The sequence below is a fragment of the Cyprinus carpio genome, chromosome A25 (genome assembly GCF_018340385.1).
Source record: "Cyprinus carpio isolate SPL01 chromosome A25, ASM1834038v1, whole genome shotgun sequence".
NCBI lineage: Eukaryota > Metazoa > Chordata > Actinopteri > Cypriniformes > Cyprinidae > Cyprinus > Cyprinus carpio.
Genome location: NC_056596.1, coordinates 21450690 through 21470308, shown reverse-complemented (window position 1 = coordinate 21470308; position 19619 = coordinate 21450690). Strand labels below are relative to the sequence as shown.

The 19619-nt window shown below is 40.9% G+C and overlaps 1 gene segment (V, D, J or C); it reads left to right on the top strand.

Moving 5' to 3' along the window:
* The first annotated feature begins 2774 nt into the window (after positions 1 to 2774).
* LOC109110714 lies at positions 2775 to 3411 on the top strand. The segment is given in 2 exon segments: positions 2775 to 2854; positions 2971 to 3411. Coding segments are annotated over 2 exon segments (372 nt in total).
* Positions 3412 to 19619: the final 16208 nt, after the last annotated feature.

Here is a 19619-nt window from a genome sequence, read left to right as displayed (position 1 = left end):
TCTCCAGCGTCTCCTCGTCCAGTCCTGCTGAGGAACCCGTGACAGCTGTGAGTTTAACCACTGTTTATCATAACCAGACACAATAACTACAATGACATTCATCGTCTTCTTCTCGATTCTGGGAATGTTACTTTTCAATGTAGGACAATTGTTGTTTATATTTTTAGTTAGATTAGATTTGGAGTTGGAAATTCAAAGATTTCTATTATTGACTCCTTATGAAGTTTAAGTCTTATCAATGTTAATTGTTCTTCAGGTTCTGCGGGGGACAGGTGTCGTAATTCAGACTCCAACAGAGAAAGAAACATGTTCAGAAGCACAAACAGTCACTCTGACCTGTAAAAACCAGCAGCTCCATTGGACGTCAGTCCAGACGGTTGGTGTAAGTCTGTCTCTCCTGGTACCTACAGAAACCTGGAGAAGCTCCTAAACTTTTAGTTCACAACATCAAAACCCTTCATACTGGAACTCCATCTAGATTCAGTGGAAATGGAGGTTGATAATGGAAATGACTTCACTCTGACCATCAGTGGAGTCCAGACTGAAGAGACAGGAGATTATTACTGTCTGAGTGCACATGTGATCAACAGTAAAGATGTGTTCACACAGTGATAAAGAGTCGTACAAAAACCTCCGTCAATCAGAGTCACAGTGACTGCACTGATACAGCTGAGAGATACTGCAGCTGCTGATGGCAGGACGACTAAAAACAAAATCAAAATATGTATCAAACATTTCAGAGACTATTAATTTTTCATATATGATATAATTGTAAAGCATCAGGCAGAGAGTGAGGGTCTGAATCCATGTGCAGAAGAGAGTAGCCAAAACCAGGCAAGGGTCAAACACAAGGCAAACAGGCAGAGAAACAAACAACATGCATGGGCTGTGTAAAACAGACATAAATCCAAGCATGTACAGTGTGAAACAAACAATACTTCACACTGCTTGAACAAGCAGTCAAAATAGGTTAAATAGGTCAGTCTAATTTAATTCAATTAATTTCAAATTTTATTTTTATAACGCTTTTCACAATCCACATCGTTTCAAAGCAGCTTTACAGAAAATTCATGTGTCTACATTTCAATTTAGAGTGATTTGTTATCAGAAGTGAATGCGTCCAAATAATGTTCATTTCACAAATGAACAGTTCAATATAATAGAATCATACAGTTTGCTAACATTAATTAATTTTAGGCAGAAGTTCATTAAAGCGATTATTACAAGTGTGATCATAATGTAACAATATAGAGAAATTTTTGGCAGTTATGCATATCGATTCAAGTTGGCGTCCATCTGGGGGTCCTTGCAGGGGTCAGTATCATCTCTTCACAGGTGTTGGGTCATCTGAAGTCTGTCTGTGAGGCTGGACAACACTGGAGCAGGCGTAATCTGTAGTTACCTCCAGATGGAAACAGAAAAGGCAAATGGAAAAGAATTAGCTATTAATAACTTTTCAAGCAAAAGAAATATGTTGTGACTTTTATATCTGATCTAACTGGGAACAAGGGTGAGATTGAGATTCATTATGTCAATGCTTTGCTGAAGAGATGTGTCTTTAATCTAGATTTAAACAGAGAGAGTGTGTTTGAGCCCCGGACATTATCAGAAAAAGACTATTCCAGAGTTTAGGAGCCAGATGAGAAAATGCTCCCTCCATTAGTGGACTTAGATTATCCCAGGTACTACTACATGACATAACAGTACATCTTCTAGTTGCAAATTGTATTCTGAGAGATTCTGTGTGCAGGTTTTTGGTCCAATAAGTAATAACCTCTCAAATTATGGTCATCCATTGTTAATATCTTTAACACATTCTGTCAACTTGGATAGTTAGAGAAATTTTATCATCGGTTTTGATGAAATATATAAACTGAGTAATTAGACTAATAATTAGACTCTGGTGGTGGAGTTAAGAAGATGGCACGAGAGGTGTGACAATATAGCAATATAATCATAATATATATTTTATTACAATCATAATTGTCAAGAAGAAAAATAAAATGTGTTGTCCTGTGTTCATCAAAACGTGCCTCCACAACGTTAACAAATTTCAAAAATTTTGCCTTGTCTTTACAATATTTGGTGTCTAGATTTGAACTGGATCTCTGAGAAATTTTAGAGTAAGTTTTTTTCATCAGTCCTTAACAAGTACTATTATTATAACAGACTGAGTACACTCATGATCGAGTCTCACCAGTAACTTATTGTCTGGCTAATCTGATTCTCTCATCTGATTTTCACACACAGCTTCTGCATGGATGGGATTAGTTCATCAGCTGTGAGTGACAGAGACACTGAAGGACACACATCAGAATGAATCATTCACTGCGTCTCATCACAGAGTCAACAGTTGATTCAAACATTCAGAGGTCAGTTTGACTGCTGAGAGTCTCAGTGTGAACTGATGATACACACAAAATAATTGATTATAAGCGATAAATAGGAATATGACCTCAGTTTTCAGTCTCGTGTCAAACTGGTTTCACATGTATTAATCTATATGCTTTTGAGAGCAGATGATCTTTAATATTAGTTATTTTATCAACCCAGTAAAATAATCAAACATTCATTGTAGAGAGTTCATATTTATCACAAAATATTAAAGCTTGTAATGTTTTGCAGAACATGAACATGCATGAAGAAATTCATCTGAGGTCTGAGACTGACAGCTGCCTGTTCTGTGTATGAAGAACATTTACATAGAGATACTTTGCATGAGAGTGTGTTTATAGTGCTGTGAGTTTAACACTCCATGACTGAGAGCAGAACAGAACACAATCTTCATCATCACACAAAACAACAACAATGAACATCATCATCTTCATCTGGACCACTGCAGTTTTTATTCAAGGTGTGATATTACTTTTTGATATGTTTAATAAGCTATTGTTGTTGTTTTTTTACCATTTTAATATTCTGCTATAATGGTGATTTACAAACAAATTAACTTTATTTTCTCTTCTTCAGCATCCAGAGGAGTCACTTTGACTCAACCTGAAGTGAAAAATGTCCAACAAGGTCAAACAGCTACAATAGAGTGCCAGATTGACATCGGGATACGCTACAACTACGTATACTGGTATCAGCAGAAACCTGGAGAAGCTCATAAACCTCTCATATATTATATAAACACCCTCCAGACAGGGACTCCATCTAGATTCAGTGGCAGTGGAACAGCGAATACTGGACGAGATTTCACTCTGACCATCAGTGGAGTCCAGACTGAAGATACAGGAGATTATTACTGTAAGAGTTACCACTGGATCAACAGTAAACATGTGTTCACACAGTGATAAAGAGTCGTACAAAAACCTCCGTCAGTCAGAGTCACAGTGACTGCACTGATACAGCTGAGAGACACTGCAGCTGCTCATATAAACATAATCACAATCATATCTTTTCTAACTGATTCTGGCTCATGGTTTTCGTAAAATTCAGACTATCAAAACCACCAAAATTCCAATAGACTTATGTCACGGTGTGACAAATGGCATGTGGAACTTATTCCCGCTGAAGCAGTGTTCCCGGTGGAGACGCTTTGAGTGTAACCCTGTTCCCAGGCCTGTGTGTGCGTTTGTTGCTGTGACAACCCCAAAATGATGGATTGGCAACAGGTGTGGGGGATTTACTCAGAGTTTGCGTGAGGCCTCATCAACAGTGGAGAGGATAAAAAGCAAGAGAGAGAGGTGGATCGGGATGGTTTTTTCTCTCTTGTGAAAAGTCATTTTATTGGGTGGTAATAGTTACTGGAGGACGGGTGAATGAAGAGGAAAGTGTTGCTTTGATGAGGGATTCGAGGACAACAGAAGGACAGTGAAATACCCTGTTTGCATTGGAGAGGAGCTAAGTAACTGAGAACTGAGTCTTGTAATTGCACACGTTTGACACTGAATTGGATGTGGTTTGGAGTGTTTGGATCACGATCATAAATATCACTGAGTGGATTGTACTGATTCATTACCTATCTCTTACCTCTCCCTCCTTTATAAATGGTGATGTGAACTCTGCCTGTGACTGTGAAGAAAAACATCTCAGAACATCCTCAGTGGCAGTGAGGATCGCGGCCCCCTTCCCCTCGGACAGAAACCCGAATATGAGTGCTGGCTTTAAATTGCACTTCGTGAAGTGAGTTTGCAGTGCCTAAAATTGATGTTTTCCCCCACATTATATACTTGAAGTGGAATTGTCGTGTGTGTGTAAGCTACATTCCTTTTGCCATGCACTCTCCATGTGTTATGCGGGCTGACTGGCAATAGTAAGAGTTCGGTGACACTGATCTGTTCCAAATTGTCTGGATGTTGAGGAATTATCATCTGGGATGTGAATTAACCCCTCTGTTGTGCTAATAGGAGAAGAGATGCCCTGTTGAAATATTTACTATCTGCCTCAGAAAAGCCCTGTGCAACCTGTTGACTTTGAGTCTGCCCGTTGACTCCGAGTCCGCTGTATCCCTGCCATTCATCTGTATTGTGAGAAGTGTTCGTTCCTTCCAACGCATGTGAACTGTATACTTTGTCTGAAGCATTCATTCTGTCTGTCTCAGTAGAAACCCTGCACAGCCTGTTGACCTCGAGTTTGTTGCATCCTTGAGGCCCACCTGTGCTGAGAGAGGTGACCGTCCTTTGTCACGAACGAGAGGCTGGCACGTTTTGTCTGGAATATCCACTCTGACGGTGTCAGGAGAAGCCACCTTACTGTAAGACCGTGCACCTGCCGTATACGTACTCGACTGATATCATTCACCTCAAATTCCGTACCTGTGGAAGAAGGAAGGAAGGCTGGAATTACATACTTACCGGAGGAGACTTACCGGACCCCTCACTTGGCAAACACATCCCCACTTCAAGGCTGTGTCTCTGCCGTGTACGGACCTGACCGATATCCATCCGTCCCAAATTCTGCATCTGTGAAAAAGGGAAGGAAGGTTGGAAGTATTTAATTATCAGAGGAGACTTACCAGACTGCTGGCTTGCCGATCGTATCCCCACCGGTGAAATACCTACTTGACCACACATCTGTCCATCTATTGCGGGGCCCGCACAGAGGAAGAGGGCGGGAGAGTCCCCGGTCGCTGCACTGTTCACCTTCGATCCCTGAGGGCAACAAAGAAGAAGATTTTAGATTAGGATTTTCAATTTGCTTTTACTTCAAATTAAAACTTGTTAAATTTGTTCTCTGTCTCCGACTCTTCCCTCTGATACGCTCCTCGAGGTGGTCCTGGTTTAGGGGTGGGCGCAGTCTCGCTTGGGCCTCCCGACCTGTGACAAAAACAACAACAATGAACAACATCATCATCCTCATCTGGACTCTCACACTGTTTGCTCAAGGTTTGTAGCAAAACTTTCATAGAGACAATTAATTATTTTAAAATGTGATCTATACATCATTTTTAAATCTTATACTTTGTTCTTTCTTTCAGAGTGTAGAGGACAGTACACTGTAACTCAGAGTCCATCAATAACAGCAGCTCAACCAGGACAAGAAGTCAAAATAAACTGTAAAACCAGCAGTAATGTCTACAGTGATAGTTATGGGTCAAGGATGAGCTGGTATTTACAGAAACCTGGAGAAGCTCCTAAATTCCTCATATATTATGCAACAAGCCGTTACACTGGAACTCCATCTAGATTCAGTGGCAGTGGATCTAACAGTGATTTCACTCTGACCATCAGTGGAGTCCAGACTGAAGATACAGGAGATTATTACTGTCAGAGTTACCACTATATCAACAGTAAATCTGTGTTCACACAGTGATAAAGAGTCGTACAAAAACCTCCGTCAGTCAGAGTCACAGTGACTGCACTGATACAGCTGAGAGATACTGCAGCTGCTGATCAGAGGATGACAAACAACACAATGACAATGTTTAGCAAAGTTTAAATAATAATTAATGTGCTCATTTATTTATTAATAGAGTAAATAGATTTACAGGTAGTTATTTAGTTTTTTCTTTAAATAACAGTTTTTGATGTGTTTTCAGAGTGATTGTTCAGAGTGCTTTCTTTTACCAGAGTTCATGGGGAAAACAACAACAAAAAGAAAAAAAAAATAATACAAACTAATGAGATTGTGTCTTTGGTAAAATCACAGCCGTGCTGATATCTGCACTCTGCACACTGATCATGTGATATTGTGGCAGGATGAAAGAAAACAGCAAAACACTCTAAAACTTTGGTAACACTTTACGGTAAGGGTACACAAATTATTTATTATAAATTATGAAAATACCATGAATTAATGCATAAATTAATGTGTGAATTATGCATTACTTCATGCATTAATATCTCATGAATTATCAGGAACTAACATGAGCTCATAATCTTTCATTCATGACTTCATGGATGAACAACACCTTAATTAAGACATTAAGTAAGGTGAGTACATCATCGTGATTTATGATTTATTACTTCATCATGTGACTTCATCATGTTTGTGGCCCCTCAACTAAAGTGGTGACCAGACCCCAACATTGGCCAATCACAGCACATATTACGTGCATTCTGTTAACATTCAAATCCAGTAGCCATCATTAACTAAGCATTAACTTCTCATGACTTCATCATGTGTGTGGCTCCACAACTAAAGTAGTGACTTGGTCCTTTGGAATACTGATAAACAGTGTGTTATCAATGATGGCATAATTGTAAAAATGACATGAATATGAAAATGAACGTTCAAGCTTTTGCACACAATGTACTGGACACAAAGGGACCTTGATCAAAACGTTCTGCTTTATTCTTAAACAGTATAAACCAGTTAAATCAACAGCAATATCTGGGAAGAGCTGAGAAGGAATTCACTATATATACCATGAACTTTAACCCTTTAGAACCTAAAGCTAAAATAGGCGGGTATCACTCTTTTTTTTAAGTATAAAATTATAACACAATGTGGTATCTTCAAGTGTAGGGTGTAATTTTTTTTTTTTTTTGGGAAAATTATTGGCTTTCAGGAAATTACAGTTATTGTACATTATTGTGTGTGGTGTTTTAGTAAATATAATTTAATTAGACAAAAAAAAGTGACAAAATTTTACTGTTTTTTATCTTAAAAAAATCTGAAAACTCATGAATGAAAGAATCTAATGCCTCGATATTGAAAAAGGAACTATAATACATATATACAAGTCTTTTTGGGACACTAGATTGCACAGTTTTCACTCAGGAGCCATTTGTTTTACCCCAGTTCTCCAGACGATTTTGGATTCCTTCAATCCAGTCATTTAAATGTGGTGCTCTCTGAAGCAGTTCCTGTCTAACTGCAAGCATAGAACCACATTCCTGGCACTTCCATGGAGTGCTCCTTTTACATCGTATGCAACTGTGTAAAAGGTCTTGAGTTTCACTCACAGGAACAGGCAGATGATCGCATCTCTCTCTCGAGCTGCCATCCAGGGGAACACCTGTGAGCTAAGCAGCTAGCAGCTCCTGAAAGTTTTGCCGTGTCATGTGCTTGTCATGGTGGATGACACACAGCTCTTTGTGTAAAATTAAGCAGTTGGACACTGCAATGTCCAGGAAGTGCTGGAAAATTGTTATGTACCACTTCCGTGTTTAACGGTGCACCGACTTTGTTCCGAGCATCTTGTTGGAGGTGTCAACTCCTCCCATGTACTTATTTTACAGCTACAGCTGCGACCACGGCACCTCTGAGATGGTGTTGTGTTCGATGTGGACGGCCCATTTGCTTCTTCCTAGGTCAGTGCTTCCCAAACCTGTCCTGGAGGACCCCCTGCCCTGCACTTTTTGTATGTCTCTCTTATCTAAACACCGTTTTCCACTCATCGGCTCATTAGTAGAGACTGCAAGAACAAACTGGGTGCGTCTGATTAGGGAGACATAAAAATGTGCAGGGCAGGGGGGCCTCCAGGACAGGTTTGGGAAGCACTGTCCTAGCTAACTGGAGAAGCCACATTGGGGAAAAAAATAGAAGCATGTGTTACAAACTCACTATAAATTCCTAAAAATACTTTTCATTATAAAGCAAATTAATAGTAAGAGCAAAATTGTAAAAAAAAAAAAAAAAAAAAAAAAAAAAAAATTACCTATAATAATGCAATAACAATGAAATAACAATAAAAATAAAGCCTGAGGTTGCACATGCATATGCACAAACACACGTACATGCACGCACACACATACACACCTTTACAAAAACATGCAGTTATACACATGCTTGCATACATGAATGCATGTACACACACATACATATACATCTTGTGTGCAAACACACACAAGAATGTGGTGAGAAATCTGAAGAGCAGTAAGAAATTCACATGGCCTGAGTGTATACCCTGAAGAAATAAATAAGTACGTAGGTCTGCTTCTCTACATGGGTGTGATGGATCTGCCAAAAGTGAGGGACAATTTTCCAGCACTTCCTGGACATTGCGGTGACCAACAGCTTCATTTTACACAAAGACATGCATGTACACATGCACACACACTTAAATACACACACACACACACACACGTACATGCACGTACACACATACACAAATATACAGATTACACATAATTACACATAAATGCATGCACATATACACACATTCGCATACACACTATATACTGTACAAAATACACACACACACATACGCATGCACACTCACCTTTACACACATACAGATATATACATACACACATTCAAACACACAAACATACAGATAAACATATGCACATATGCATGCACGTACACACACACACGCATGCATGCATGCACACCTATGCACACACATAACGTTACACGAGCAAACATGAATGCATGCATGCACATACGCACTAACACACGTGTGCAATGCACATACAGTATACCACATAAGTGTGTGAAACAGTGCTATTTCGAACTTGGGTACAGTTGGTTATATATTTGCACATTTACAACTTTTCACACATTTCCGCGTTCAATAACTTTCAAAATATATATGTAATAAAGTTATTTTTTTGCATATTCTAATCAGCGTCATCATTGTCAACCTACTTCATTGTTTTCACAATCGATCAAAATGTAGTGTAGGAAATTCGTTAGGGACCATCTAAGTTCTAATTATTTTTCATTGTGTGCGAACAGACAAATATTCTTTAGCCAACTACAGATGTACCAGAAAATATCACTTACATTATGTCTTCTAATGCTATAGATTTTCCTTTAGCAACAATAAAAACTGCATTATAATGATGGTGTTTGAAAAGATGTTTAGGAAATTAAAAAGAATGAACTGTAATTTGGTAACAATTCAGTCAAGTGGAAAATCACGTGTAATATCCTGAACATAGTTTATTGGCATAGTTAAAGCAACTGTTTTTATTTATTTATTTGCCTCCAGATGAACAAGAACTGTGTTGATGTGTTGGTTTTAACAATGACATATGATTTATTTCAATAGGTTTTGAAAGCATGGGTCAACTTCTCTGAAGCAAGTTGGAACATCTTGTCTGGACCATGCAGAACATACTACAGCCCACGTCTTGCTGTTTTATTCACCTCTTTTTTTTCTGATTTTAAGTATAAGATAAAGATAAAGACTTAACAGTGTAAAAGTGTTCTCCAGGTGTTGAATGAAAAGAATGGCTAAACTATCTTTTATGTTTTCCTGTTTTATGACATCTTTGTTTAACATTAAACTCTCACAATTCATGTGCATTGATTGATGTTTACAGTCCTGCAGAAATGTCACTTTGCATGGTACTGAATCCATCAGATTATTGACAAGTACTCAGAAATCATGACAGCAAACAGGATGTTGATTTTGCTAGTGGCAAAACTTTCTTCAAGATGGTTTATAAAGAATGTGTGCCTCACATATAAATTAAATTTGTACCATCACTGTTTTTTATGGGTTTCCACAATGACTTTTCCACAATCCACTTCAATAGCTTTTGAAAGAAGGGACCTAGTGCTAAGTTGCAAAATATTTATTTGACCCTAAATGACATACATCAAGTCTTTAATGTACAAGTATTTAGTGTAGATGTTCAAAAGTACAGTACCATCACTGTATTAAATTTCTCCATTGACACACCTTCAGTTCAATAACTTTTTAAAAGAGGCTCACACTGTTACAAGTTGCTAAATAACTATCTGACCCTCGTCAACATATCAGAAGTCTTGAAAGTACAAGTATTTGCCCTAAATGATACATTTACAGCATCTCTGTATTTCTTCATAGAGACACCTACCTTCACTTCCAGTTCAATAACTTTTTAAAAGAGGCTCACACTGTTACAAAACAAGTTGCTAAATAATTATTTGACCTTCTTCATCATATCAGAAGTCTTGAAAGTAAAAGTATTTGCTCTAAAAGATACATTTTCAACATCTCTGTATTTTATGGGTTTCTTTATAGAGACACCTTCCAGTTCAAAAAATTTCCAAAGGAAGCTCACACCGTTACAAAACAAGTTGGTAAATATTTATGTGACCTTGTAGAACACATCAGAAGTCTTACAAGTACAAATATTTGCTCTAAATGATACATTTCCAACATCCATGTATTTTTAGTGTTTGCCCAAGTTAACCCCAAATCACTTTATTATTAAGCACACTCCAAAGGACACACTACACCATGGGGATTGGCTTATTTATTACATTTAGTTGTCTGTGAAAAGCAGCTATACATAAAGCTAAAAAAATGTCTTTGGGCAAACTTTTCCAGTAGTGCCACATCATCTCTGTGCAATTAAGCACACACATACAGAACACATACACTCACTGGCCACTTTATTAGGTACACCTTGCTAGTACCGGGCTGGACCCCCTTTTGTCTTCAGAACTGCCTTAATTCTTTGTTGCATAGATTCAAAAAGGTGTTGGAAACATTCCTCAGAGATTTTGGTCCATATTGACATGACAGCATCATGCAGTTGCTGCAGATTTGTCGGCTGAACATCGATGTGAATCTCCTGTTCCACCACATCCCAAAGCTGCTCTATTGGATTGAGATCTGGTGACTGTGGAGGCCATTTCAGTAAAGTGAACTCATTGTCATGTTTAAGAAACCAGTCGGAGATGATTTGAGCTTTGTGACATGGTGCATTATCAGAAGATGGGTACACTGTATTCATAAAGGGATGGACATTGTCAGCAACAATACTCAGGTAGGCTGTGACGTTTAAATGATGCTCAATTGGTACTAAGGGGCCCAAAGTGTGCCAAGAAAATATCTCTCACACCATTACACCAGCAGCCTGAACCGTTGAGACAAGGCAGGATGGATCCATGCTTTCATGTTCTTTACGCCAAATTCTCACCCTAACATCTGAATGTTGCAGCAGAAATTGAGACTCATCAGACCAGGCAGCGTTTTTCCAATCTTCTATTGTCCAGTTTTGGTGAGCCTGTGTGAATTGTAGCCTCCGTTTCCTGATCTTAGCTGACAGGAGCGGCACCCAGTATGGTCTTCTGCTGCTGTAGCCCATCTGCTTCAGGGTTCGACGTGTTGTGCATTCAGAGATGGTATTCTGCATACCTTGGCTGTAACAAGTGGTTATTTGAGTTACTGTTGCCTTTCTATCATCTCTAACCAGTCTGCCCATTGTCCTCTGACCTCTGACATCAACAAGACATTTCCGTCCACACAACTGCTGCTCACTGGATATTTTCTGTAAACTCTAGAGATGGTTGTGCGTGAAAATCCCAGCAGATCAGCAGTTTTTGAAATACACAGACCAGCCCGTCTGGCACCAACAACCATTCCACACTCAAAGTCACTTAAATCCCCTTTCTTCCCCATTATGATGCTCGGTTTGAACTTCAGCAAGTCGTCTTCACCACATTAAGATTAAATTTATTGAGTTGCTGCCTTGTGATTGGCTGATTAGCAATTTGTGTTACCAAGCAATTGAACAGGTGTACCTAATAAAGTGGCCTGTTAGAGTATGTGTACTGGATGTGTGTGCTGTATTGCATGGAGATGATGTGCCACTACTGGAAAAGTTTGGCCAAAGACATGTTGCTGCCATCAGGTATAAAGCACTTTGAACAAACAGGTTATTTCCATGTTAGACACAGAGAGATTAATTATAATCTAAATTCTAATAACTGCAGTGTCAAAACAGGTGTACTGCTCTGTGTGTGGAAAATCAGAAAAACGCCAAAGAGAGGAGGAAAGCACCTGGGTATTCACTATGCCATTTCTGCCTGTTGACTACATGTGTAAATTAAAAACAAGTGTTTTCACAACTACTTTTAACAATTCCTACAATTTCTAAATATATCTAACAACATGTCATATTTCCCTTCCAGATTCAATGTGACTGGTTTCATGTTCGGTGCCTCAACAGTAATGTGCCACCAGAAGAACAAGCATGGATTTGTGATTTGTGTTAGTAAGCTCTTATAGGAGCTTATGCTGAAAGTGTGTTTAAACAGCCAGAAATGTGTCTTGCGTATTTGATATGTTATGGAATTACTTTTGTAGTATTTAGTTTATGTTTGATATTGGTCTATTGGTGTATGCAAATTTCCAATGTGCTTATGTTTTGTTCTTTTTCATATTCATTAATACAACATATTCACATTATGTGTTTAGGCAGTACAGTACAATCATTCCAAGTCATTTTTTTGACTTAGTAGGACGTAATGTAGAAAAACTTTTTACATTTACCAATCAGATCCTTATTTTAATATTTAATTCTTATCTTTTATAATTATTACTTATGATTCATGAATGTATATATATATATATATATATATATATATATATATATATATATATATATATATTCCCTTCCACTTTAATATTTAATTCTTATCTTTTATAATTATTACTTATGATTCATGATAATTGTTGTTAATACATTTTAGGGAAAGACTTTGTCTGCCTGGATCTCTCTCTGCATCACATATTGTTGTAGTGCATGTTGTCTTCTGTTGGCCTTTTAAGTGAATGCAGTTTGTAAAAACTCACTTGCATTTGTGAAGGAGAAATTATTGTGATGTTTGATATGTTGATAGTTCACTTTTTATTCATTATCTACAAAATACTTAAAATACCTAAATGTTTCTTTCCTGATTACAATGCAACATTTCTAAAGATAGTATTTTATGTGGCCAGGGAAACTTGCTACATACAGCTCAATGCATGTGGACTTAAGCAACAATGCGACAAAGTGATTTGGGGTTAACTTGGGCAAACACTGAAAAATTAGTGAAAAATTATGGAAATGTAAGGTGCAGGTAACATCAGGACCATTGAGAGCGGCATGAAATACAAACATAACCTAGTTTTCCTTTAAATTTAACAATTTCAAGTTCGTTTCAGGTTTAATGCTTAGTACAATATTCTGTACGGTTCATAAATATAATATTACCTTTATATATTAATCCAGATCTCAACCCAATAGAGCATCTTTGGGATGTGGTGGAATGGGAGCTTCGTGCCCTGGATGTGCATCCCACAAATCTCCATCAACTGCAAGATGCTATCCTATCAATATGGGCCAACATTTCTAAAGAATGCTTTCAGCACCTTGTTGAATCAATGCCACGTAGAATTAAGGCAGTTCTGAAGGAGAAAGGGGGTCAAACACAGTATTAGTATGGTGTTCCTAATAATCATTTAGGTGAGTGTATATATATATATATATATATATATATATATATATATATATATATATATATATATATATATATATATATATATATATATATAATGGTGCTTTTGCCTCCTTTCTTTCTGAAGCTTAAAACTCCTCATTTTTAGTAAATGCATGGGGAAAAAGGAAAAGACCTGAGTGATGATACCTCTTAAAAGTTCACGGTTATGCTTTGAATAAGGCAGGATTTACACTGAATGAAGAAGATGACTGTGGTAGAAAAGCTGACTTTTTAGGCTTGGACCTTTACTCCAGCGTTTAAAACATGCTCTAAAGGTTCACACTGACCCAGACTGACTGTTCCAGAAATTTCAGCATTTCAGCTCAGAAAAACATTCAAGCCATGATAGAATCTTCACAAAATAGGCCATGTTCATACTAGTGAAAAACATGAGAAATAATTATTGGAAGATCAACTTAAATGACATCTTTCCTCATTTACCCAAAACAAACCAGCAAGCAAGATTCCTTGTTAGGTGAAGTGTGTTATTTCAGCAACTTAGTCCTTTTAAGGCACATCAGTTTACACCATCTTGTTTGATCCATTCATTTATAGCACAGTTTATGTTTACATTAGTTTATGCCATGATGTAGTGCTGAACACTTATGTTATGTGTTATATGTTTAAAAATAATAATTAATTAATTAATTCCCAGCAGTGCGGCAGGAGCAATCCGAGAAGTGGACGGGGATCCATTATAAACATTTATACTATGGGGCTGCTGAATGCTTGAATCTGATTGGTTGACTAACATTCTAAGGTGTGCAAATTATTTTATTTTTTTAGGGAAACGCAGTGCTAAAGTAGTTCCAGACAGCTTAGACCACATTACATGTCTATATCAATTCACCAAATGATTTCAGATATTTTGAAACAGCAAAAGAACCAAAACCCACAACAAAACTTTCACAGATTTTTTCTAAAAATCTGGCAGCTCAGTGCAAGTTTAGACAGTTTAGGGATATTGTTTACTGGCTGCAGTTGTTTTTGGCTTTTTAAAACCAGAAAAAAAAAAAAAAAAAAAAAAAAAAAAAAACACTTTTTAAACACTTTAAATCGATGTGAAAACTGCTCTGCTGGAATTATGTCACCAAATTCAATGTGCTAGATGTTCTTTTGTTCTGCATAGTGATGCAATCTTGTGGTGCTGTGCGCCATAAATAAATGTTTGAATAAATGTTTGAATAAATGTTTCTGATTGAATACCTCTGCAGTTTGTACCCAAAAGCCTTCTGAATGTATCATCAGGGTTGCTTTGTTTTGTATAAATTTCCGTATAAAAATAAATTTTCCCATGTTTGTAATAAGATCCCTGACTTTCTTCTCACAGATATGGGAGACTTTCTCGACAATGACCAAAGAAAGACAGTGACACAGGGCCGGGCCGCCATCCTAAACTCCCCAGCAATCAGTCCAAATGGTTTAGATTTTTAGAGCTTGTTTCCCATCGACCAGTTAAGTTTTACAATGCTGCAAGTTTGGTGCGTGAAGGTTCGGTCAGATTTTCTCATTGATCTGAACAAAAGCAGCAGCCGGCTGAATAAAGATGCAGGTTCACTCTCTGACAGGAAACGTTCCCGGTTACTTAGCTGTAACCTTGTTCCCTGAGAAAGCGGAACGAGATGCTGCACTGCTCAGCGCATTGGGAAACGTCTTGTTCGTGACCAGCTGTGAATAATGTGTGTAACACGTCGATAGAATTGACCCGGCGGTAATATAGCCTCGGTTGATGACGTCATCTGAGCGCGCCCGCAAACACGGGGCTATAAATAGATAAGCCACAGGTGCATCAACAGGACATTTTGTCTGAAGAGCAGTCCTGGGACATATTTCAGTACGGCAATGCAGCGCAGCATCTCGTTCCGCTTTCTCAGGGAACAAGGTTACAGCTAAGTAACCGGGAACGTTCCCTTTCGAAAGCTTCAGTCGATGCTGCGCTGCTCAGCGCATTGGGAACGAGAATACCCACGCCGCCGTGCTTGAAAATGTCTGGACCCCTAAGGTTGTGCAGGTGTGCTACCAAACCACAAGAAGGCCTCAGACATTAGCTTGTGATGTTGACTCAAGGACATGAGAGCCCGGAGTAGCATGGACATCCAAACTATAAAATCTTATGAATGTGTGCGGAGAGGACCAACCTGCCGCATCACAAACCCGTTGTAAGGGGGCACCCCTTGCTAAAGCACTAGAGGAGGCGACCCCCCTTTTAGACTGAACACCAAGAACTATACACAAACCATAACATCGCGAACCACAAACAAAAAAAATAGCATCCCTGACCCAGTGAGACATGGTCTGCCTGGTGGCAGCTGCTCCTCTGTTACCACCACCATAACAGACGAACAGTTGCTCCGACTTACGCCACTGGCTAGTGCGGTGGACGTAAGTCTGAAGAGCACGGACTGGACACAGTCTATAAGATTTCTCCTGCTCCGGCGTTGCGAACGGCGGAGGACAGAAGGCCTCTAGAATGACCGGATGTACAGCCGAAAACGGAACCTTAGGCAGGTAATCAGGATGAGGATGCAGAATCACTTCCACGCTCCCTGGGGCAAAGTCTAAGCATGATGGTGAGATAGACAGCCCCAATCCTCTTCAAAGAAGTTATTGCCATGAGAAAAACCATTTTTAGAGTTAGAAGTCTATCAGACGCTGACTCTAAAGGTTCAAAGGGGGTTTCAACCAGACCCTCGAGAACTATAGCTAAGTCCCAAGAAGGCATCTTGGTCTTTACTGTAGGCCTCAGTCGTCTGGCCCCACGAAGAAAGCGAGAGAGCAGAGGGTGTCTCCCGAGTGGCATCCCGTCAATCAAGGCGTGGCAAGCCGAAAGAGCGGCCACATAAACCTTAAGAGTAGCAGGGCATGTGCCTGTTGACAACTTCTCTTTAATGAAGTCCAGAACTGAAGCAATATGGCAGTTGACCGGATCTACATTGTGTACCACACACCACCTGTCAAAGACACCCCATTTACTGGCATAACTCCGTCTGGTGGAGGAAGCCCTAGCACTAAGGATAGTATCAATAACACCCGGCGACAGCCCTGTGTTCCTCAGCTGGTACCCTTCAGGGGCCAAACATGAAGATTCCACAGGTCGGGCCTGGGATGGAATATCGTACCCCCTGCCTGAGACAGAAGGTCCCTCCTCTCCGGAATCGCCCAAGGCGAGCCGTCGAGGAGAGATATTATCTCCGAGAACCATACCCTGTTCGGCCAACGTGGCGCTATCAGCAAGAGGCAAGACCCTTGTTGGCGAACTCTGGCTAGGACTCCCGGGAGCAGAGAAACTGGAGGAAATGCATACAGGCGCATTCTGGGCCATGTGTGCACCATCGCATCCAGACCCAGGGGGGCTGGGTGACTCAGAGAGAAGTAGAGGGGACATTGCGCTGTCTGAAGGGAGGCGAAGAGGTCCACCTCCGCTTCGTAAAAATTTTCCCAAATCTGTTCCACTACCTCTGGGTGGAGTTTCCATTCCCCTGTCGGAAGTGTCTGTCTGGACAGTAAATCCGCTCCCACATTCAAACGCCCTGGAATGTAAACTGCCCTGAGTGACAGGAGCTTGTCCTGGGCCCAAAGGAAAAATCTGCCTCGCTATCTTGTTCAGATTGCGTGAGCGCAGACCCCCCTGGTGATTTATATATGAGACTGTTGCTGTGTTGTCCAACCCGTACTAGAACATGACAGTCTCTCAAATGATGGAGGAAATATTTCAGAGCCAGAAATACGGCCATCAGCTCGAGGCAATTGATGTGCCAATCGAGCTGACGACCCCCCCATTCCCCTTGAGCTGGGTGGCCATCCAAAACTGCTCCCCAGCCCAACAGGGAGGCATCTGTCGTTAGACGACACGGTGCCCCTAGAGTGGGACCCAAGGCAAGGAACCGGGGTCTGATCCACAGAGATAGTGTACGAAGCCCGCGGCGCGTCACTTTTATTTGCCTTTGAGGATTGGCTCTCGGATGAAATCCTCTGGCTTTTAGCCCCAACTGAAACGGTCTCATGTGTAACAGCCCCAAAGGAATCACCGTGGATGCTGAAGCCATGAAACCTAACATCTTTTGATACTGACGAACAGTGCGATCCTGGCCTAGCCTGACCTTGCTCATGGTCTGCTGAATGGTCTCGATCCGAGCGGGAGACAGTTGTGCCCGCATCGTGATCGAATCCCAAACGATCCCGAGATAAGTCGTTCTCTGAGTCGGACAGAGAGCACTCTTCTCGGTGTTGAGTCTCAACCCCAGAGAAACTAGATGAGCTAACACGATGTCCCTGTGTTGTAGCGCCATCTCTCGCGATTGCGCTAGTATCAGCCAATCGTCGATATAATTCAAAATGCGAATGCCCTGGAGTCGTAATGGAGCCAGCGCTGCATCCATGCATTTTGTGTACATGCGGGGTGATAAGGCTAGGCCGAAAGGAAGAACCCGAAACTGGTATGCTTCGCCCCCGAAAGCGAACCTCAGGAATTTCCTGTGTTGTGGCAAAATCTCTATATGAAAATATGCGTCCTTCAGATCGATCGTGATAAACCAATCGCGATGCCGAATTTGCGACACGACCGTCTTGACGGTTAACATCTTGAACTTGAGTGCTCTGATCGTACGGTTTAAGCCTCGAAGATCCAAGATTGGACGCACTCCCCCACCCTTTTTGGGAACTAGGAAGTATCTGCTGTAATTGCCCGACTCTCTCTGTGGAAGAGGAACATGTTCTATGGCCTCTTTGCCCAGAAGAGTTTGTAGCTCTTGAGACAGTACCTGCATCAGCTCCGGTTTCACGGAAGTGGAAACCACGCCGTTGAAACGTGGAGGATGACGAATAAAATTGGATCCTGTATCCTACCCGTACTGTGCTCAATACCCATGCAGAAATGCCTGGCAGAAGTTTCCACGCTGCCAGACTCTCTGAGAGTGGTACCAATTTCAATACTTCCTTTTGAGGGGATGTTAGATGTTCCGTGTCCAGAATGATGGCAGGAAGTACTGGAACATCTAATATCTCGCTGGAAACCCCCGCCCCCCGAGACACCAGAAGCGGCGGGGATGGAGGGGTTTTGTGAGGGTAACGGGGCGGGGCGAAAAAGCTCTCGAGCGCGCCCCACCCCGTGAGGGACTACCCCCACCAGCACGGGTGCCATGGCGTCAGGACTTCTTCTTCTTATTAATAAAAGTCCTGAGGTCTGGCTTGGGAGGTTGCTGAGCACGGCGAACCTGTCCCCAATCCCTACGAGGGGGAGCACGGTCTGCCATGCTCTGCTTTTTGACCTCCCTGGTTTTTGAAGGACCAGGGCGAGGCTGGGTGGATGATGGCCCCTCCCCTTGAGTGCGGCGAGGAAGAAACTGAACGAACGCTTCTTCATGTTTTTTTACTTCCCTAAACCTGTCGACGACCGAATTAACTGAATCGCCAAACAGGCCAGATGGAGAGATAGGGGAGTCTAAAAGAAACAAACGTTCCTTCTCTTTAATGCCCGTCAAATTAAGCCACAGATGCCTCTCCATGCTGACTAAAGCTGACATCGACCGGCCAATGGCACGAGCCGTCTGCTTGGTCGCCCGGAGAGACAAATCTGTGGCCCGACGAAGCTCAGCGAATGCTTCCTCGTCGATTGTACTGCCCACACTCAAGTCCTTCAATAGGTCAGCCTGGTATGCCTGTAACACTGCCATAGTGTGCAGCGCAGCACCAGCCTGACCTGCAGCTTGATAAGCTTTACCCACTAGCGATGATGTAAATTCTACAAGGTTTAGTGGGGAGAGTAGGTTTCTTCACCGAGGATGCAGATTCAGGTGAGAGATAGCTCGCAAGCGACTCTTCAACCCGAGGCATCTCCGAATATCCCCGCGATTTTGCATCCACGATAGTTGAAAAAGTCAACGTCGAGGGCACAAAAATGCGGGAAGTATATGGTTTGCTCCATGACTTCGACAGTTCATCATGGAGGTCCTCGAAAAAGGGGAGAGACTGATGTTGCGGTCTCTCTCTCCTACCACCCGACAGGCTTACTACGTTTGGGGGTC